Genomic DNA, 22,370 nt, shown 5'->3' on the forward strand with positions numbered 1-22,370 from the left:
AAAAATATATCGTCATCTTTGGTTAGTAGGTCAAAAATAGACATCTGTTATTTTGGGTTTATAAACAAATGGTATTAAAACTAATTAAATCACGATTATAATTAACACGAAATTTTTATTTAAATATGCTTTGAACATCAAAATACGACATACCAACACGAGTTATGTTCTTTGGAGTTAGTAAATGTTTTTTATCTTAGAGAAAAACTACGGTAATTATTTTTTAAATCAAAAACAGGATTTTTCCCCTTCAAAGTCTTTCGGCCCGAAAAGGTTACTTATTTATTCCGAAGCAGTTTAGTCAGTGGATTCGGAAGAAAAACTAAAAAAATCCAGCTTTCTAATCCGAGAGATAGAGAAGTAGTAGAAAGGCAAACAGCAACTTCCTAACATGTTCCCGATACCTTCAACATTCGTACGAAAACACATTCGACAACGGGATTCGTTACGAAGTTGCAACGCGAGTCTGGTAACCAAAACAGAAAAAACACAATGAGAAAAGGTTCATAAATTACTGGCTTTTCTTGTTTGCCAATGCCGTCACGGATGCTTAAGAGCAAGAAACTCTTCTTTTCCCTTATTTCTTATATTGAAATGCTCCAGCCAATAAAATGCACACACACAGCGAAGGAATAAAGAATGAGAAGCGGGACATTGTTAATAGCTCCAAACTTTTCTTTTTCGGGGTTCGGGAGACTTCTTTTGTTTTGTCGCCAGAGAGGGAGATCTAGGCTTAGTTGAAAGCTTCAATTAAGGGCTGCCTTTTTACGAAGCCCGCTCCCTTCTGATGGATGAAGGCTCCTACGTAAATTAGGCTCGACGAATTTAAAGAAATGGACGGAAGGGTGGGGCGGCCTCCAATGACGATTTGAAGTATTGGATAAACAAACAAAAGGGCATTTACCTCGCTGCTTCGGCAAGGACCTACATTACGAATCAACGGTTTTTTATTTACCAGACCCTCAAATGAATCTCTTTTACTTCTTAAGTATCATTGTATATTGCTCAATATTGACAGTCGATTTTAGCCACGATTGATTTGATATTTTCATAAGTTGTAAATTTAATGTTTTATAATAATAACGAATTAAAGATTTTTTCGACTAATGGATACTATTTAAGTGGCCTGCTGTTCGACAATCCACGCTTCTGTTCCAGACGATGACTAGCTTTCCAAGATACTACATCATATCAAAAATGTACAGAATAGATTCTTGAACGTACACCGTACCAATTAAATGGTTAACGAATTAGTTAAGCTAACAGATAAATTACGAGGTCTTGTACAAGAAGCAATTTAACAAATTTGCATAAAAGTAACGCAATTTTGAAACGAACTTTTTCCGAGAACCACTTTAAGGAAATAAAATAATAGAATACTAACACCAACATACCGTTATATCCGCAGGATAAAAGCCTTATTTGGGAAAAAAGCACGTCCGTTATACGAACAACAAAATCAGTTTTCGACGAGAGGGAGCGAGAGAGGGGGGATATGAAATATGGAATATTTTTAAAGGGAATCCGTCTCGACGGAAATACGCGAATCCGGGTTACGCCCAAGACTTTTAAGAACAATATTTGTCTCTGGGAAAAGTGTTAAATTTCCCGAAGGAGACGTGGCCTGGTATAAATCCGCGCTTATTTGCATAAACACCCATCCTCGAATCTTCCATCTAGTAAGTTCCCACTCAGCCTATACGCCCTCTCCATCCCTTCCCGGAGAAGGCCTAAGTAGATTTGCCATCCCATTCCCCCAAACTGCTCTCGAGGGTTCACCGCCTATACTGGTGACCGTTTATCCACGAGAGCCCCGCTGAAAACAGCCCATTAAAACAGTACATAGAAACATATATATATACACGTAGGTCGATTCCGAAAAGGGTCGTGAGAGTTTTAGTAAAACCGCTCTCCTATTATTCCGGACTATTAGAGCCTTAATTATCAGTCTTTTACATCCGTACTAAAAACCGCCCAGAAATCGTCTTATTTTAACCGCGATCCGTAATCAAACTTTCAAACGGGTGTTTCTTAATTTAAATCGGGATAAAGAAACTTTATCCTAAAGGCAATACGCGAATGGGGTTCCAGTAACCGCAACGTTGACGTATAGCCATCGCCTAAGGTCGCCTCGATCTCGCTATAGCGTTGAAATCAAAGAGAGCCAGAAATATGAAAATGACGTTAAGAATCTGCCTCTGATGTTTGCTCGGGAGCTTTATTTAATTAACGGCTAAAACATTTAGCGTCTGGCTCTTCCAGAATTCCTTTTACTTTCAGACGCCACTGCTAAAGGGTACGTATATACAGTGGCTTGACCCAACCAGGCTATTAGCCAAATGTCAAATTAAACCACGCTTTAGAAAGTTTCGAGATGGAGCCACGCTCGTAAAGCTCGCGGCAACTTTTCCGACAAGTACGGTCGGAATTTTAAATTAGTTATACGAATATTTTGGGGCTAGTGGTTAGCTGAGAGCCCGAGAATGAGGTCAAAGGGAACTGTCGTTTATAGGCTCAGTCCGAACTTAGTGACGCGCTAGGGGGATTTCCACGTAAGGGACGCGTTCATTCGCCAGGGTCGTGGCTTAACGGGCAATCTAGATTTGTTTCTAGCGCCACCGGCGAAAGAATTAAAATCCCCTTTTGTACGAATCGTCAGTGCCGTTTCTGCTTAAATTAATTTTCCAGAATGTTGGACTCTCTGTTCGTCTTATCCGCGCCAAGTATGGCGTGGTCGACGACGAAATTTCCGCGCCAGGCACGGGCGAATTCTCTTGGACAAATTCTCGGACTTAACATATTTATTTTCGGTGGCCGAATGGAAATTAGATTAACTCGAAATACGAGAAACTACGAGTGACTGAAGATCGGCGAACGTACGTCCTTCACCCAAGTACGCACGCTGTTGCGGGAATTTCTGGCAAGGGTCTCTCTCTCTCGTTTGCCGAGAGCCCGATATATTTTATTAAATTAAAAGGAGATTCGAAGACCATTCCTATAATTTGTTCCCGCGGACATCAGGGGCTTCAATTAAAACACGCTAGTCAAATTGTTCACAAATTTGGAGGACTTAACTATATTTAAGTACAATTTTATACGGCAACTAATCGGTTAAAATATAGTCCTAAAGGAATTTCAATTTATAAGTAATTATATTTGAAACTATTCGGGGTCTTAAAGTAGTTAAATTCAACTATAACCTACTTTGTTTTAAAACATAATTACTCATAAGTATGCCACTTTACCTTTATTCCATTCAAAAATCTTCACTAACGGTTTGTCTCAACACGAACCAGTAAAAAGGTGGACTACGTTAGATTTTAACCTTTTCATTCATCCTAGTAATTTTGGGAGTCACACTATTGGAAAACCTCTAAATTGACCAGGAATTTTTTTGTCGGAATTGTAGTCAGCGCAATGTAGTTTATTGAAATTTATAGACTCGCTCGGTTTGTGTGGATGGAGTTAAATAGTGAGTAGTTTAGAAAAATAAAAGGTTGGGGAAAATGACCAATACGGTTCAGTTCAGTTCCGAAAATGGAACAAGTCGTCGAAGTGGGATATTCCACCAGCGTTATTAAAACCCATACCAAGCCTAGAAGAGTTAGGCCTAGGCTCAAAAGAATCTGCAAAGACTCCAACCTTTTAGAAGCCCCAGAAAAGCTCAACCTGAATTTCAACTATTTTTTCCAATAAACCTGCTTTTTTTATTTGACAATGAAAATTTATTTTATAACCTGAATTTCCGAAAACTTCATTAATTTGCACATTAATTGCATTAACAGCACTTCCCTTTAGCTCCTAAGCCATGGTTGTTTAAACCTGTTTGTTTACTAAAATAATGGCCGTCGGTTTATCAGACGTTAAGCTAATTGTGCGATGGCATTGTCGGCATTTGAGATTCTATGACGTCAAATATGACGTCAAATGAAGCAATATCTGTGAAACAAACCGTCGTGAAGAAATACAGCTAGTGGCATACTTATGAGTAATTATGTTATATATGATAGTACCTATCGTGATTTTGTTAATGCATATTTAGCAGCATATAGATGGAAGAATGGTTTGGGAATTTCTACGAATGTTTACTTAAGTTTTCTGCCAGGAAATGGGGTAAGGGCTCCCTTAGCATCACGCTGTATTAACTACTGTTAGGCACAAATTAATCATCTTTAAACAGTTCGCACTCATTTTGTTTCTTTTGAATTTTATGTCATCTATTAACCAAATTAGAAATACAAAAGATTATCCCTCGAGAGTCTGCCTCTTCCAATCCATTTTTCCGCGTAGTATGTGATAAAATGTGATCCGGAAGGGACACATCTTAATTTAAGCCGGTTTCTGAATTTAAATGTAGTTATAAAGAGAAACGTTTACACTCATTCCCAAAAATCTTTAGATAAACATTCCTAATAAAACTTTTACGAATTTCTGAGCACTTTCGTGAAAAAAAGGAGAAACGTAACCCGGAGGCGTTTCAAAAACTTGGCGCTGGAGTGAAACGCGAAGTGAGAAAAGCACCTTGACTTTTAATCGCGCGACCTGCTAACGAATTAAAACAACGACAGCCAAAGAGAGAGAGCGAAACTGCGAACTACGAAAAGCAAAATTTGCATTCACGCAACCCTTTAAAACGGGACCTTCTCGAAGAAGGCCCCGAAGGTAAAAAGGGTACGCCTCTCTTCCTTCTAAAAGTGTTAGGAACCGCGGCCATTAATAAGCGCTTAAGCTTTAGGGCCCGTCGGCCGTAGCTGGAATCAAACCCTCACCTTCCACTACAATTTAAAGCCTACTTGCGGGGTTCAGTCCGCGTTTGAAGAAGGGCGTGAGATAAATCAGGTCGCGAGTACAGAAAATGCTTTATAAATCCCCCGCAACTCGTAGAGAGCGGGAACTATTCCATTATGGTAATTCGGATCATTGCTAGAATGGCGTCCGCGGGCCTCGGTCAAAAGGAAGCGGTCTGCATTAATTTTACACCGCGAGCCAAATTAAGCCGGTGAGATAATTGGAAATCGAAAATGACGTGCCGCGATTGAAAAGAAAAAGAATACCCCGAGGGCGGCGCCACCAACGCGCTAAAAGCGCCTTCAGATGGCGCTGGCTCCTTTTTACCCGAAGCGTCTGCTCAACTCAAAAGATCCGTCATTCACGCCCCTCCTCGCCTCTCTTTAAGCTCCAACACCCTCCCCCCCCCCCACCGTCCGAAATCCGCCTAATTCTAATTGCTTTTTTTAGCCTTTTTCTTATTTATCTCATCATAACACTCCGCCTTGGAAATCTTGACTCCCGACCGAGCAACTTTTATGTAAGAAAAGTCTCCTCCTATTTACGTACAAACGTTAAGTTCTAGGAAGAAGCGCGAAAAGGAGGGCAAACTGTCCAATTTCCATTTAATTTCCTAAAAATTGGTGAGGGTGTGATAATGAAATACTTAAACAAGATGTCTAAGCCGTAATTTACTTTTCACATCAAACGTAAATTTCGCAAAAACGCGCGATAGCATTCTAATCGGTAACAATTTGACGCATCATGGTAAGAATCAGGAATCCATACCTCTACTTGGAATGCTTATAGCGGCAGATTTTCGTCTCGATGTGGCTGACTGTTTTTTGACGTCACTATATTAACTTAACAAACAACTACGTGAGAGGGGAGCGCGTGCAGAGGGTTTTTTTTTCTCTCGTAAGCGGAGTCAAAGCTGCCAGAGTGATCTTGCCATAAGCGATACGGCAGGAAAGCATTCCAAGTAGGGGTATGGATTCCTGTAAGAATGTATTCAGGTTAGCTGATAATCTGTGGAGAGTACCCAGTGGGCCTAGTCATTCCCGGAAGAAAAACCACGCCTCTTCACCGTGCATTTCCCTTTTTTAACTAGGTAGGGGGTTAATATCTTCAGGAGATTACGAAAACAGAAGCTGTAGTGGCGGCTACATATTTTCCGGTGGTCATATGGTTCAGTGGTGTAACGTATGGTAGATTGGTTTCTGTTATCTTTTATTTTTTCCAATTGCTAGCTTACCCCTCCCCCTAACAAATATTCTGGCTACGCTACTGATAATAAATTATATGCAATTTCAAAAGTAGTAGTTTCATCCAAAATATTTGGATGCAAAACTAATGAAAATGAATTTTTGGTAACTCACCGCTTTCGGTTCGGTGTTCGATTTTGTGGGCTGTGATTGGGCTGTTTCCATTGAATGGTGGGCTCCAGGTGATGCTAATTGAACGGCTGGTGACCTCCTTAGCGTGTATGCCCGTTACCACGTCTGGCGCCTCTGTACATTGCAAAATATATTACTACGTCATAAAGGGAGATATCTGGCTTGGAGAGTCTGCGAAACCCCCGATGTTACCTTGCACTATTAACTGTATATTTCTCTCGTCTTCGCCAAAACCATTGGAAGCGATACAAGTGTAAGTCGATGAGTCGTGCCTCTCGACAGTTTCGATATTCACTTCGGAGAGCATACCGTCTTCCGCTTCGGAAGTACTTATTTGAATTCTATTGTTTCAAATAAATAATATTAGTTCCACAACGCAAGGTTGGAGGGGATAATTTATATTGACAACTTGCACTGGTTTAACTAAACTAGAGCCTCGGTCACACTAGACCTTAAAACCTTTATTCGGTTTGAATGCCACCGATAATAAGCCACGTTCACACGTACCCCGGAAACGTTTTGCCTCTTTTCGATCTCGCTGCGGTTCTTAGCGTTTTTTTTTTATTCAAAGAAGGAAGAAAGAAGGGCTGATTGAGTCTGAGAAGACCGTGAGCCCGGCGAAGATGCCATCTGATTAATCAGGGCGAGATAGGTGTAATGGCCACGCCAACGGGGGGGATACGTGGGGAAAGGGGTGGGGATAACCGTGGCGGAAGTATTCCGACCACCCGTTGGGGGATTGGTGGTCGTCCTCACACGGTCATCCACAAACTCTGCCTCCCGGACGCCTGGGATTACAGGAGTGAGCCACTACTCCCGGCCGGTTCTTAGTGTTTGGAAATATTTTTGTTCTCACGTTTGATTTCCAGTGAGTTTTGAAGAAAATTGGGCATGCGTTGTATAAATAATAATAAATAATAATCAGCTAGGCTAATACCCAAGGCACCACCTTAGGCCCAAGTCATCTAGCGACTTATAATGCATTTAAGCAGGTGGCCGGGTTACAATGCGTAGGAGGGTGGTGGCAAGCCCTGCATGCCACGCTAGCCAACAGCTCCCTACATTAACTATTATAAAACTAACTATATATAAAAAGAAGTTCGAATGCTCACGCATTTGAGTGACGTTTCAAACCATTCTATTTATAAATGAATGCACCCAGAATAAATTTGAAGTATTTTTTAAACAAATAGACAAATATTTGCGAGACATTTTCTTCTAAAAAATGCATACAAATTTTATTAGGCGCAAAAAAATTCACGATTGACGATTTTTGTAAAAAAAAAGGCTCATGGTTCGTAAAAACCAACTCGATGACGTCACGAATCGCTGCAAAAATGGTCAACGAAGCGGTTCAGCCTCAGCGATCTGAAACGCTGAGACACAACGGTAACTGTTCACACGACGGGATACAAACGTTGCGGGAGCACTCGCAACGTTGCAGAGGGTATGTGTGAACGCGGCTAAATTTAACTAAATTTTATTAGAGTGATAGTTTCATTCGGTTTGATTGCCGGTTTTGACCAATAAAATTGACATTAAATTGGATTGGTTAAGCGTAGTTTAAATGCTTTTGCACGCCAGATTAGATAGATAACATTTAGAGAAATACGGAATGAAAACTGGATTGATATAATAGTGTAACCATGGCTTAATAGAACCATAAATTTCCTACAATTTGAGTAGAGTCACTAGACCGTATTTAGAAGCGTATAGTTGGCGTAGAAAATGAAGACACGATCAGGCGCGCCTGTTCATAATAGAGAACGGGCAATATCGCGGTACTTAAGAGTCCATAGCGTGTCAGAGAAATGCCTAACCATTTCGGTCGTTAAGTCCACGCTTTATTTTTAAGTAATTGCGAGCAGAATTTATACTTTTCATTAACAATTTATGAAGCGGCGATAAGGGAGAGGCAGCGGTACGCGTTTGAATAGAATGAACGGGTGCAAATGGCGGGAGTGGAGTGGGAGGGATTGATATGGGCCATTCGTTTTAAAACCATTCTAATTTTTAATAGCCTTATTAAACGAGAGATGGCGCCTCTCACCTGGGTTTGCTGGTATCCAGCGGTGTCCGTTCCTTCCTCCACACGAAGGTAATGGGCCGTTCGCCAAAGGCTCTGCATGGTAACTTGGCCGCGTCTCCGATCTTCAAGGTGACCGTGTGAAACGGAGATCTGAAGTGAGCCGCCACTGTTAAAACAAAAAAAGGGATAAAAAAGAGCAGATTAAAACAATCTTCCCCCTTTTCGGTAACGAAGAGAAAGGCGTACTGGCGGAAGATGAAGAAAAAAGAAGACTTTTTATCGCGCGGGAAGATAAATTATTTTTACGCTTTAATTAAACAGCCCATATATTACCCAGCAGCGGGGTAGAGAATGATACCGAAGAAAAATACCGCTCTTTCTTTTATTACGAGTGGAATAAGCGACTGTGCATTTTAAAATGAAAATGGAACGCATATTTTTCAAATATTTCGAGGTTAATTAACGTGGATTTTTAGTAGGAAGTTCGCGTTTTAGCGAAACAATATTTTTTTTTAATTTATGTGAAGCGGTTATATCTAGTTTAAAAGTGAGGCTCTCGAAGAAAGGAAAGTTTTGGTTAACCCATAATAGCGGTAGCCTATAATCGTTTAGTTTGTTTCGAAGTATAGCAGACTGACTGAAGCTTAAGCCTTGGAAAAAACCGAATAGACGCAATACGGTAAAAGGAACCATAAACTTTCCTCGATGGTAAAGCTTCCCGGCTTTAAGGTCAGTAAATCTAAAAAGGCTTTGTTGTTTTAGCATGGAGTTCGACCGTGGGCCAATAAGCCGAAAAGCGAAGATAACGTGACAAAAAGCGGTCAACGATGCGGCAAACAATTCGAACACCATCAATAGACCATTAATCCTACACCGTAGTGACCGTACCCTACTTATAAACAATACGCGTATGTCGCGATACTATAATCCGCAACTAGGGTTTTGTTTATATAGACGTTTAATCTCTCCGAAACAACGTTATCTGATAGTTTCCCAAACCCATATCCCCTTTTCCTTAATACAAAGGTTGACTTCGGACAAAGCGTTTGGCGTTTTAAAGAAACGGCGAACGTATTCCTAGGGACTAATCACGTCTCGGTCTTCCTACGCCAAAAAAATAAAATAATCAATCAACTCGCTAAGATCTACGAGATCTTAGCGAGTCACGTTATAGCCGATAGAAGATATATCGTTTCTACACGTACGTATAGCTAAAGGCCATCTCAAACGAAGCAAAATGATTTATCGCTCAAATTTGCGAGAAACTTCCATCCTCCGCTAGATGGCGGCGCGACGCTTCACGCTTAAGTAAACATTTCGCCCAAATCTTCCTTATTAATACCCAAATTCGTATAGGTTCTGGAGCGGGCCCGGGATAATCAAGTGGGATAAAAGGGTGGCGGGATCCCTTTGAATGACACTAACAAATTAAGTCTGGTAAGCCAGCTGAGGAAGGTGCGAGGCTTGAGGAGAACCTACGCCGGAGTGAGTAATATACTCCCCATTCTTTTTTTTTGGCCGTTCTTCTTTAAAACGATAGCCGGAAGATCCTGTATCAGGCCAGAGTATTTTTAGTTCGTTTTCATAAGTATCTTCGCGGAGTATCTCTCCGGAGTTTACCCGATATTTTGAACGAGATCGGCCGTCATTTCAAAGAAGGATCCACTCTTAGGAAGCGTCCCCTTCTTTGAACGAAAATTAATTAGCGAGAAAGTCGATATATCGGTTTTGATTCGCAGCCGGTGGTATACGTTTTAAATTAATGGCAATTTTAACGGAGTCAGAAAATCCCCTCTCTAGACTCGCCGGAATTGCCTACGTATGACCAGTTTTACAATGTTCTTTAATAGAGAAGCACCTGAGGATTTCTAATTGATTTCAAGAAGCGTATAAATTCAACGAGAAAGAATCGGCGTTATATTAGTTTTGGATTTTAGAACAATTTTAATTTAATTTATAAAATATAACGCCGAGCTATGGTAAATTCAATTACTTATGTAAATCCAAGATACCTTGTTTTCTAACATCGAACTACACTGTTAAAAAATAAGGTGCATTTTGGTACCGACTAAGGCATTTTATGTTGCATCCCCAGACGAACCTTTAAAGGTATCAAATAATGCCTCTTTAAGGAGGTGCTATAAGGTACGTCTTGATGAAGGTATTTATTAAAACCTCCTTAATCCTAAAGGTACTGTACCATACTTAAATGGGTATTTGATTATACCAAGAATGGTTCCCATTGCTACTTATAATTTTGTGTAGGTACTAAATAGAACCTAAATGGGTGTTTGATTATACCAAGAATGGTTCCCATTTGTATTTATAATTTTGTGAAGGTTCTTAATAGTACCTAAACGGGTGTTATATTATACCAAGAATGGTTCCCATTTGTACTTATAATTTTATGAAGGTTCTTAATAGTACCTAAACGGGTGTTATTTTATACCAAGAATTGTTCCCATTTGTACTTATAATTTTATGAAGGTACTTAAAAGTACCTTAATGGGTGTTAGATTATACCAAGAATTCATTGTGGTAACAAAGAATTTTGGATACGAAAATATTTTCAACATGAATTATATTAATTAGCTTTGAAATATAACTAATGATATATTTCAAACAGTATGATATGAAGTAAATAATTTAAAATTATATATTTATTTCAGTTTAATTTAAAAGAGGCGAAATATTTTCACCTAGAAAACAAAGCGAAATGGTGCTGCCATCTGAAATACAGATGTCAAAAAAATGATAAGATAGTATCACTGTAGCCATCTCTTAGTAAATATACAAAATTGATAGATGTGCAACACTGAGTTACGACTAATTATTGTGAAAGAAACTTTTGGTTACCAAAACAATTTATATATTTATAAAATTGAGGGTTTCGTACCACCTCAGGCGATAAAACTCAAAAAGGATTCGTTAAATGCCATAAATGTACAACATCAAGAGTTCAAACCCAAAACGTTTTCCGTAAATACCTTTAATTTTAAGAAATACCTTTCCCGTATCTCTTAATACCTGTGCCGATTAAACAACGCAAGAGTACCTTTCAAGGTACTATTCAATACCACGATATAGTTGTAAATACCTTTCCGGTATCACTTAATACCTGCGCGGATAATAAAACACAGGAGTACCTTTCAAGGTACTATTACATACCACGATATAGTTGTAAATACCTTACCGGTATCACTTAATACCTGCGCGGATAATAAAACGAAGGAGTACCTTTCAAGGTACTATTAAATACCATGGGGTCTTTTTAGGTACCTTAACAATACCTTTATTTTTTACAGTGTAGGGTTGCCGCGGAGAACCGACTAAGTGGAACCGGAACCGAACCAAGAACCAACTACTTGGAACCGGAAACCGAACTGAGAACCGACCAAGTGGAACCGGAACCGGACTGATCAAGACAAATTGGAACCGGAACCGAACCGAACCGAGCCGAACCGAGCCGAACCGAGAACCGAAACAAAAATTGGGGAGAAAACTGTAAAGCTATTTTCGCTTATTTCCACATATTTGGAAGTAACATAAAACACGCGGCGAAATAAAAACGAATGGTTTGGACAAAACGAAATTAAGTGATTTCTAAATACAACGGTTTTTCTTCCCAATTGAGACAATAGACATAATAGTCCTTGTCACCGGTCACTGTGGTCAGTGGTTTATTTATTATTTTTCGCGGCTTTTTCAAAAGTAATACTATTCGAAAAGTATTCGATTCTCCTTCGGTTACGGTTCGTTTCTACATGGAACCGGAACCGGAAACGGGAATTTCGGTTCGGTTCCGGTTTCTCCGGTTCTAAACGGCAACACTACTTCGAACTGGAGCCTATAACGCTATATACTCTATGCAATATTAACGCTCGTGTGAGTAGGAGAAACGGACGTTTTCTTTGAGTCCTCACGTTCTCGAGGAAGAGTGATTAAGCGATAGGGAAGCAGAAACTCCTTCAATCCGAGCCGCGAGTGGTTCCCGCGGAGTGAAACGACTGCGCGAATAAACAGGGTTAACGTCGTAATACCGCAATCAGCCACGAAACGAGAAAAGGCTTTTTCCCCTTCTTACTCTCCCGCTCTCGCTCCATTGTTCCGTAATAAAACGCGCACCGGAATAACGAAAGTTGCCTATTCTTCGGCTGCATCCGAATTCTCCGGTTAGATTGGCTCATAGCGGGATAATTGAGAGTCCATCTCGATCCCGCTAGGGTGGAAACGTCCATATTCCATTGATAACTCGCTTCCAGGAATGACGTTATTTCGAATGGCAACTGCCAAGATCGTGACAGGATTTAGCAACCTTCTATATATATATATATATATATATATTCCGATATACAAATTAGCTTATTTACTTGGTTTTGGAACTAAGGCAACGATTTGAAATTGACTATGGACGATCCAAACAATTTCCCTTTAATCGATACTAGGATTATAACAATGTTTTTTAGAATAAAAACTCTACCGCTTAGACCAGATAATGTTGATTTTTTTTTGTAAAAATGCCCCAAATATTTAACAGCACAATTTCAAAATTTACCTGAACACATTCAGTAATTCGCGTCACAACACCCAGAGAATTCGGTTAAAGAGTGAAACTATATACAAACCCCAGATTAAGGGTACTAGAGGAAACGTATATAAACCGACGTTGGAATGCAAGTACATTTCTTCATCCATAAGAGAAGAGAGAGAGAGAGAGGAGCATTTCTTTGGCGGGGCTGTCTCGAGCGTTAAAAGTTTCCGTGGCTGGCACAATGGACATTTGGTTGAAGGCTCGAATTGGCCGCTCGTTCTAGCGGAAGCGAGCGAGGAGAGAGAGAGAGGATAGAGGGACGGGCAGAAGGAAGGAAGAAAACGATGGAGGAGATGAAGAGATGGGTGTGATGGAAACGCGGGTGGTGTGGGCCGCGAGCGCGACGGAGGCACGAGGGGAAGAGCGTGGCAGAAAGAATAGTCACGCCCGATGGACCGCGAAGGTTGAAAGGGTTAACGTTTACGGAAAGGCGAGAAAATATAGTTGATGATTGAACGAGCTTATTTATTATCAAGGCAGCCATCTCTTCGCCTTTCTTCTCTCGCCTCCGAGTGTACAGAGGGGAAATCCGAAAGACGCTTTTCGAGGCACCTTCTTTCGACCAAAAGCGTTGATCATATTACGGTGTAATTGTAACGATATAAACCTAGAATTATTCCCAGTCTCGCTTCCGCTTCAACTCGTAAAGAAAACTTACTTTATCAACTTTGAAAATAACGGAAAAGCTACCGTTTGTTTGATCTTGTTTGTTCTTCCTACGTTTACTTTCGGTGCATGGTAAAGGGAAACATGGTTATTTGAAATTAAGTTCAAATGAACACAATCTATCGAACGCATATCTATAGGGAAATTGAGACAAACTATGCTGGGATATTTTGCGAAATATTTATTCTTTACTTTCTTAATATGGAGTTAAGCTTCCGGGATTAGGTATTTGTCTTTATTTAAACTCTTATAACCAAATTTGCCTAAATGCCACCAACACCACCTATTGGACGAGACTATAAGCTCCCTAAAGTGAAGAGAGCCTAATTTTTTTCGCGTTTCCCTAATCCGGCCAAAAGAAAAAATCGAGGAATTCCAAGAATAAAAACCAGTAGCCAAATGTTGGAGCATAAATAGGCGTTAGAGGACGTTATCTGATAGTCGATATTCGGCGTATTATAACGCGTTATACGCTGTCGTCGAACTGTCAGGAGACCTCGCAATAGATAGCGCCGCGACCCACAGAGTGAAACGAGGAAAAAAAGTAAACGTATGTGTTTACCGTGCACGTTGACTTTGATGACTTTGCTGAGACCCGTTCCGACGCCGTTGGACGCTTGACACAAGTAGAATCCGGAGTCGCTTTCCTCGGCCTCCCGTATCATTAAGGATCCGTTTTCGAGCGTGTGAATGTGAGAGTTGCTGATGATGGTCCGGTAAACGGGCGGTGATGAGCCTGCGAACCAACACGAGGGAAAAGAGAGATCCATTAACGAGCTTAGGACTCGGGAACCCCGACCAAGCCTCCTCGTCCTTAAGCCCCCACGCGACTCTATCGAAGTAGGAGGTGGGCAATCTTTTCCCTGAGAAAATGCGGTTATTCCTTTAGTTTTACGGGGCAGAGACTGAACGAGTTTAGCCGTAGAAAGAAAAGAAGAGCTCTTGCTCGTGTGTCTCCGGGGGCTGCCACTTAGAAGGAAGGAATTCCACTCGCCAGCGAAAAGATTGATCGCGACTAGTACGATTTTTAAGAGTCGTCGCCGAAGATTTTCTCGGCTTTCTCACACTCAGTCGTTCTTTACTACTTTTGTTTCGAAAGCAACCCCTTCTGCCTCCACCATTTACCATCAGCGCCACCAACCTGAGGCCTTATATCGGTCGCTCGTACTTTGACCGTGGCGTGCCATCCCGGAGTTTAAAGATAGAGGCCTAATAAAAGGCCAGGCTGAAATAAAGTGAATGACGTCCCCCCTAATAACTAGATGAAGGCTCATTCATCACGGCTTGGCCCCTTCACTCTTTTGCTTAGTCGCGATTACGCTCAAAATGAATACCAAGCGAGTGTCACTTTCGCTACAAAATGTCTATTTCGCCCACGCTCGCCTAATGTAATTACCGGTTTTGGCAGGGAAAGACTATACCTAGTTTTTTCCTTCTTATTTACGCGTGTTACAAACAACTTATACTTTTATACTTTGAGAAACCTGTGGCGTCTGGGAAAATTTTACGTTTGGATCTATTAAATGTCCCGGGTTTGGTTGGAAACTCAGTTTAACTTATCGGTGCTCAACCAGAGGTTAAAACGAAATAGAGTTTGTTCTCTAGTAATCCTTTTTTTATTAATATTGCATCCGTAAGGGTAACGGGGAAATTAATAACGGTAGCGCACGCATTAATAAGCTAATGCTACTAAATAAATAAAAAATTAGAGTCGCCAGCGAACCTGTATAAACAAAGAATGCCCAATATCTTAAATTAATAAGAATATTTGTTTTCTTACAGTACTTAATATCCGTGTTAAATTAAACATTATTCCAACCGAATTCGTACAGTTTTTTTAATTAAAAGTGAAGGATAAATTATTACAAGCTATGCAAGCGTAAAAAATAATACTCGGGTACTTCTGTTCCGGTATAACGGGCAACGGTCGTAGCTGAGGAAAAAAACGCAATAATGTAATGGAATGCGATATGATTTATACCAGAGCTCATAGTAAAAACGCATTAACGTTTTTTACGAGCTTCACTGGCCTCCGAAAAATGTACAGCTCGGAAGAGAGGGCGAAGGGGAGCCCCAACCTGGGCTTTTTCATTATGATAAAAGTGTTGTTAGACTAACGGGCCAGGATTTTCTAAGAATAATAATGCCTACAAACCAGCGGCGCTACCAACATAACCAATCTTCAAAATTGAGTTTCGTTCAATTTTTTATTCCTTTTTAAAGAAATGAGCGCGTTATATTTTTAGATTCGAAGTTAAATTTACGTGACGCGCGGAGAAAAAGGTAGTTTACAAAAGTAATAAAAAGATTCTAGAACGGCTGGCGTACTCCTGTAATCCCAAGCGTCTGGGAGGCAGAGTTTGTGGATGGCCGTGTGAGGACGACTACCAATCTCCCAACGGGTGGTCGGAATACTTCCGCCAGGGGTGTCCCCACCCGTGTCCCCACGTATCACCCCGTTAGCGTGACCGTTACACTTACGTCACCCTGATTTATCAGATATTGTGTGCTAGTGTCTAAGGCTTTGGGTCGACACCGATTTGTGTCTATCAAAAAAAAAAGATTCTAGAACGGCTCTAGATTTGAATTTACAATATAGACCAAGTATTTTTAATAATAATATCTATTTGAGCAATTAAAAACAATATTATAAATGCCTTCTAGTGAATATATCTACTCAGGCGTTAAGAGGAAGTCACTTTTGAAACAGCCCAAAAATAGCGAAATGAAGCCGCTGGTATTTTCCATTAGACTAGCTTTCTAATATTCCCGATGCAAAAGCTTTTAGCGCAAAAAAAATCGAAAGGCTCTTCAGAAAGATATTACATTTCTTCGTACACTTTCAAGTTCGTATTTTTCAATATCTGTTCCATACGAAATTCCGGACAGTTTTTTTTCTCTCCATCTATTTAAGGAACTCGACTTTGGAAATAACCAAAAAAATAAAGCTAATATCTGGGTGAGTATTAGGTTACGTCATTTGGTCGGATTCGAAAATGGCAAAACCGTACGCCGACGATATAGGCGGATTAAGTCCGCCTCTCGACAACTTGGAATTGGACCATAAGAGCTACCAGCGAATCGATATATATATATATATATTGAGTATAAAAAGAAATCGATCTTACCATCTGAATTTTCCCACCAAATTCTGGGTTGAGGGAATCCTTCGGCCTGACAGTCTATGACTACAGTTTGTCCCGTCACGACTGACGTGTCGGTGGGCGTGATTCGCCACTCGGGAGGAACTGGAAAATAAATAAAGAAAACGTTGAATTATTAACCAGCAATATCCTCGAATATTGAAAGCATTTGGACTATGTTTGACAGTATCACGTCGGAATGAACAGTCGGGTTTCACGTCAATTAAATTACACCTACGCGCTAAATGTTAGGTTCCGAACGCATGAATTAAAATATGGGAAAAAACCTCAAATAGAACTTCGCGCTGCTCTTACTAGTGAACAATCTAATAAAAATGCCCAATTAATTTGTCGTACAGGCGGTGACTTCGCGAACTCAACTAGTCTTTGAGCGGCCCATTTATAGAAGAATTCCTGGATGTCAACGGCGCGAATGTCTCATGGCACGCCTGTGAAAAGACACAAGCGTGATTTTAATTAAAAATATGTCCGAGTCACGGAAGACAGAATGGGAGCGAGTCTCGCTTAGTTGTTCGTTTGAGAGAAAACCAGAACTCACGTTCGGTGGAAAAAACTTTTTCATTGTTCTTGTTTAACTGCGCGGAGGGAGGGATTTCAACCCAAATTACACGTTGTCAAATTGTCTCCTCTTTTTTCCCTTCTTCGCGAGACTTTCTCTGGGAAGATTAAGTCTACCTGTCTTACGCGAAAGCACCCTCTCGGGGACTCGGTAGGAGAAAAGAAATATCTCTACGCGGTTCTTATACTTCAGCCCCACACCTTAAAAAAAGGTTTAAATTTGACGCGTTGAAATGTAGTCCGCGGTAATTACAGAGAAGTACTTGGAAAGTATCACCCATAAACTACGATACGCTTCGTGTGAGAAACTACTTTCATATCCCCAAACACGTCTGAAGGCCCAAATGACTAGACACCGCTAAAGAAATCCGATTGACATTGGCAATCCAATAAAACCCTTTTGGTCCGACCTTTTTTTCCGAATAACTGGCTGTTTCTCTGGAAGATAACGGTGTGAAAGGCGGTTTGTTCCAGAATTCGTCGTAAGACACTAAGAGGCTGATTTGGGGCGTCTTACGTTACTCTCGAATAGTAGTATAGACCGGAATCGAAGAAGACCTTTCGAACTTTGGAATGAGAACTTTTAATTGAACGCGAGGGGTTTGCGGGCCAGGTGGATGTTTATCCTGGCACTCCCACTCCAACCTCTTCCTCTACGACGACGTATTTCAGGTATGTCTTCTTCGTTTCCCAGGAATTTGCATAGAATTCCTTAGGTTCTCGAGCGCGCGCGCGGAGGGCCAGCCCGACTCGTCTAATTACGTTATGTTCGAGCCGGGCCGACTCTGCAAACGACGAGACTGGGAATATAACGTTGTAGATTCGGGCACGCACCGTCCCTTCGCTCACTCTTACACGTTCATTCTCGAAGCGCCATCTATAGGCTTGAACCGGGGAGAATCTCTTTACCTTAGCAGCGTTCTAATTAAATCAGCCTTGGGCAGCTGCTAGTGGTAGGGGCTCGCTCGTCCCGGAATGCCAGGGAAACGAGGAACCGAGCCACGACCCCAGTACACGGCCGCACGTTGCCCTGGGTTTATTAAACTTTCCTAGTCCGTATATATTTATATATAGTGGCTAGTCTATCCGGATAGAGACGAGTCTCTTCTATTCGAGAGAGTCGTTCGGACTATCGTTTACCCTTAGCACTTTGAAACCCACACTTGTTGGGCCTATTTAACAGAAGCGATATATAACACCGAATAATCTTCCGGAGAAAGCGCCTCATTTAGGCAACCTCTACAAGAGGCGGCGAGATTAGAATTGGACGACGAAAACAGATTAATAAATTCGAACAAATCCTTTAACTTATATCGCAACGTTAGTGGTATAAGAAATTAGGATTCTATACGATGCACTTCAAATAGTAAGGAGTGAAGGCCACAACGAGAGTGGCTCAATTTTTATCCGCTTAGAGCTGACCCTTCTCATTTGGCTTCGGGCATAACCAGCATCCCCGAAGCGTGCGGAATCACTGTCCATGGTTTATCGAGGGACTAACTCTTAACGGGCGGTTAAACATTTAGCCCCGAATCTACCCTCGTTTCGCACTATCAAGATATTTCTCTCGTTAGACGAATGGATGAACTCGGAAGGGAACTTTCGTTCTCATAGTCTATACCGAATATTTTCACGGTCTAAATACTTCGACGCCGCAAAATTCCCCGCAACAGGAGAGATACGGGACGAGATTGAGTGCAATTTCCAACAGCAATTTAATCTCGAAATCGAAATTAAAACGCGAAACAATTAGTTTTGGTAACGGTGATTTAATTTCAAGTTTGCGTCGAGTGCGTTATTAGATGATTTTGCGAATTTTCGTTAGGGCGTATAAACATGTTTTCGTAGTTTTTACAAGTCCAATTTTAAACGTGAATTATATATTCTTATTTCTTAAGCCCTTACATAAATCAGAAGCTTGAACTCGGAAAGATAACCTTTCAATCTAAGCTTAAAAAAGGGGTTATTAGCGAGAAAACGTATGGCCTGAAAAAAGGAAGAAAGAATGAAAAAACGGGATAGATAAAAGGAAATGAAGCCCTTCGTTTTGATTTTTAATGATCCAATATTTTGATGGGCTGAAAAATCCCATTAAAGAAACTGATGGATCTTAGCTCCGTCATTAAGAGCTTCACTTTAAAGGGAGGGACAGGCTCGCGCTCTAACGATAATAAAGCCCAATATGTCCGAGACAATTACGAATAGATTTAAGGACCTACCCTTCGCCTTCGGAAATAAAAATAATATAAGACGTTGGATTCTTTTTTTATGTTAAATTTCGCTTTAGAAGTAGAAGAGTTGGAGAATTTCTTAAACTCCAAAAAGGGTCTAATTACATTGACCTAGCTTTTTAAATTATACCTATACGGATAGTAAGTGTCCTCCGCCTTACCGTAATCTATTTAGAATGAGATTAAGAGTGGAGATAGAGAATCGCGGTCACGCCCCGCTTTAAGTGGAAGGCCACCAACTCACCGTTGACTATCATGGGCGCCGTGAAGTTGGTTCTGGCGGCCAGGTTCGAGGCCAAACAAGTATAGTTTCCGTTGTGCTTGAAGTCCACTTCTTTCACGAACAGAGTGGACGAGAACTCGTTGCTGGACTCGATGACGATGTCGCTCTCGCTACGCAAGATGCGTTGACCATCCTTCAGCCACGTAATGGTGATGGGCGAATCGCCTTCCAGGACGCTGCAAGTCACTGTAATACGAAGTCCTTTGCGTAGATTGGCGGGGAAACTGAATGAGGTGATAGATGGCGCCACTGAGTAAACGGAACAACGGTTTATTAATAACAACCTCTTAGATAAAGGAAATGGAATATGTGTAGGTATAAGGCCAAAACAAAAGTAAATAAAGCCTCGTTTCAGCCCGTCGGAGGAATTCGAAGATGGGAATGAGCCTAGTCACTCGAACAACCGGAAATGAGGGGGGGGGGACCTAACATTTAATATCCTGCAGGAGACATTCCGCTCTCGTCTCGAACCTTATTACGAGTTATATATTAGGAAAACTCTGCAAATATTCCCGAAACGCGAGTTAAGAGTCGGGATAGAATGGGCCGAGTTTCCTATTTCTTTTCTTTCAAGAAATAACGACAGAAAGGCGGGTTTCGGATGCGACCTTCGTCAGAAGAAAAGAGGACGTACAACATAATTCAATGCAAAACGAGACGTCGGCTCTTCTATTAACGCGACTAAGGCCGTTGAAAAACTAGCTAAAATGTGAGCTCCAGCTTCAATAAAAAAATATAAAAAGTGGTAATAGAGAGAGAGAGAGAGTACGTGAAAACTCGGGGAAAAGAGCGAGACGTCCGAGAGTGGAAATCTGCCTCGCAGGGGCAGTAGCTAGGGATCCTCAATCACCCCGAAATGCGATCTCTTCCTGTTATTTCGCCGCTTAATATGGCCGAGGCCCGCCAGGGAGAGAGAGATCCGGTGAAGTTCTTTATGGGCTTCCAACTTTTTTACCCTTCTTCTTCATACAACATTATATACGACTATATATTATAGTTCGCCTAAAGAAAAAATAAGAAAGGGTCCTCGCAGTAGGATAAGTATTCTCGTACTATTCGGACAGGAACTTACCGAGAGCCTCGCTTTATAGCTAGACTCACGCAGACTTTAATATCTAAGCAACCTTTCCCTAAACTGGCAGTTAAGGACTGGACTTCAATAGGCCGGTACTGGTTTGGGCGATACGCCCGAGAGCCAGATCAATGCTGGCTACGGCTCTATAGCGGGCTCTAAATAACGCCAGCCGTAACGGAAATACAGGCGATATAGGCCCGTGGATGCCCCGGGTGATATAGCCTAGACTAACTTCTCAATATCGCCCCTTCCTCAACACATATACGAAGGATAAATATATATTATCTATATTGATAGTGATATAAGGAAAGGTAAAGAGGGTATATTCCCGTTTTTATATAAAAAAAATGGCCGCGTATACGCAAAGATACGCGCTCCGTAACAGTCCTCGGAGGACAACAGTGGCTCTTTTACGGATTGATACGTCCTGCTATAAATTAGTTTCATTTATTTCTGATTTATCTTTCTCTGGTCGATTCTGATAGCGAATACAGGGTACTTCAGCGATTCCTCCAAAGACACAAGTACTCAAAGACCATAATGGACCAGTACCAAATATGAAGACTAACGAACGCGCAGTGCTTATTTTTTCATGGTTCTTTACTTAACACAGAACTCTAGGAATGTTTGAGAAGTTAGAGGGTCAAGGGAAATGAATCCCTGGGGCTCGTGGAGGAGACGAGGGACTCTAGAGTAGTATTTTTTTCATCAAATTCAGAAACGATCCAGTTTGGGACATACTAATTTTCGCAAGCAAACTCTTTTGGAAAACTTTTTATATTTTCAGAAATAGCCAATAGTTTGCAAATCAAATACTAATTTGCGCAAGATTTTTGCTAAATTTTATCAGATATTGATAATTTCAATTCTATTTAGTATTTTATTTGGCATACGAGATTTTTAGATTTACGAGGGAAATTCACACCGAATAGTTTAGAAATTTGTGAATTATTAAGTTTAATTTAGTACAAAACCAATATTTATAGAAAACCAAGAATTTATGTATTCAAGGATAATGACTAAGTTCAGTTGCTCCCAAAACCCACGAATCATTTTAAATTAGTCATTCCATTCTACTTGAGAATAAACAAATACATTCTTGATAAAAATCAAGACGTAGCGCAGGTCATCATGACGAATTACAATTTTCAGATTTAAAGTTAAAATTAATCAAAAAAATAGTTTAGACCAAAACTCAATATGTAGAATTCAATTTTCTGGTTTGGGATTAATTTTGGTTCCTTTAACTTGTCAATCTTAAGTTTTGAACAGTGCAAAATGTTGGCGGAGGAAATTACATTAGTGGTCCCTACCAGTTAAATATTTGGGGGATCATAGTCTCCTAGCCTCTGTAACAAAATAAATACACATTCCCAAATATATTAGGAAAAATAAAACTTCCCAAAAATATTGAAAACCAAACATTCCAAATATACTCTAAATGGCTCTTGGAAAATTTCGAACATTTTGTATTCATTTCTTTTATGTTAAAAATTGACAAAGGCTGGTGATACCCCGAGCTGGTTTATCCTGTAGATATGCTACGCGTTCCTCGAATTTCACAGTGTTGCGAAATTTGGAAACCACACATCGCTTTCACTGGAATGTG

General features: G+C 40.7%; 1 protein-coding gene across 7 annotated transcripts in view; it reads right to left on the reverse strand.

Annotated features, from left to right (window-relative positions):
• LOC149936072 (cell adhesion molecule Dscam1-like) overlaps nucleotides 1–22,370 on the reverse strand; it is a 106,197-nt gene that overhangs the window by 12,901 nt on the left and 70,926 nt on the right. For all 7 annotated transcript variants that reach the window (XM_090154453.1, XM_090154454.1, XM_090154451.1 and 4 more), the window contains 6 exons: nucleotides 19,648–19,935; nucleotides 16,579–16,698; nucleotides 14,013–14,186; nucleotides 8,215–8,359; nucleotides 6,357–6,505; nucleotides 6,147–6,278 (listed from right to left, as the gene is read on the reverse strand). In XM_090154453.1, coding sequence (XP_090010579.1) covers nucleotides 6,147–6,278; nucleotides 6,357–6,505; nucleotides 8,215–8,359; nucleotides 14,013–14,186; nucleotides 16,579–16,698; nucleotides 19,648–19,935 — 1,008 coding nt within the window. The remainder of the gene's footprint in view (nucleotides 1–6,146; nucleotides 6,279–6,356; nucleotides 6,506–8,214; nucleotides 8,360–14,012; nucleotides 14,187–16,578; nucleotides 16,699–19,647; nucleotides 19,936–22,370) is intronic.

The sequence above is a fragment of the Leiobunum rupestre genome, chromosome 7 (genome assembly GCF_980474605.1).
Source record: "Leiobunum rupestre chromosome 7, qqLeiRupe1.1.hap1, whole genome shotgun sequence".
Classification (NCBI taxonomy): domain Eukaryota; kingdom Metazoa; phylum Arthropoda; class Arachnida; order Opiliones; family Sclerosomatidae; genus Leiobunum; species Leiobunum rupestre.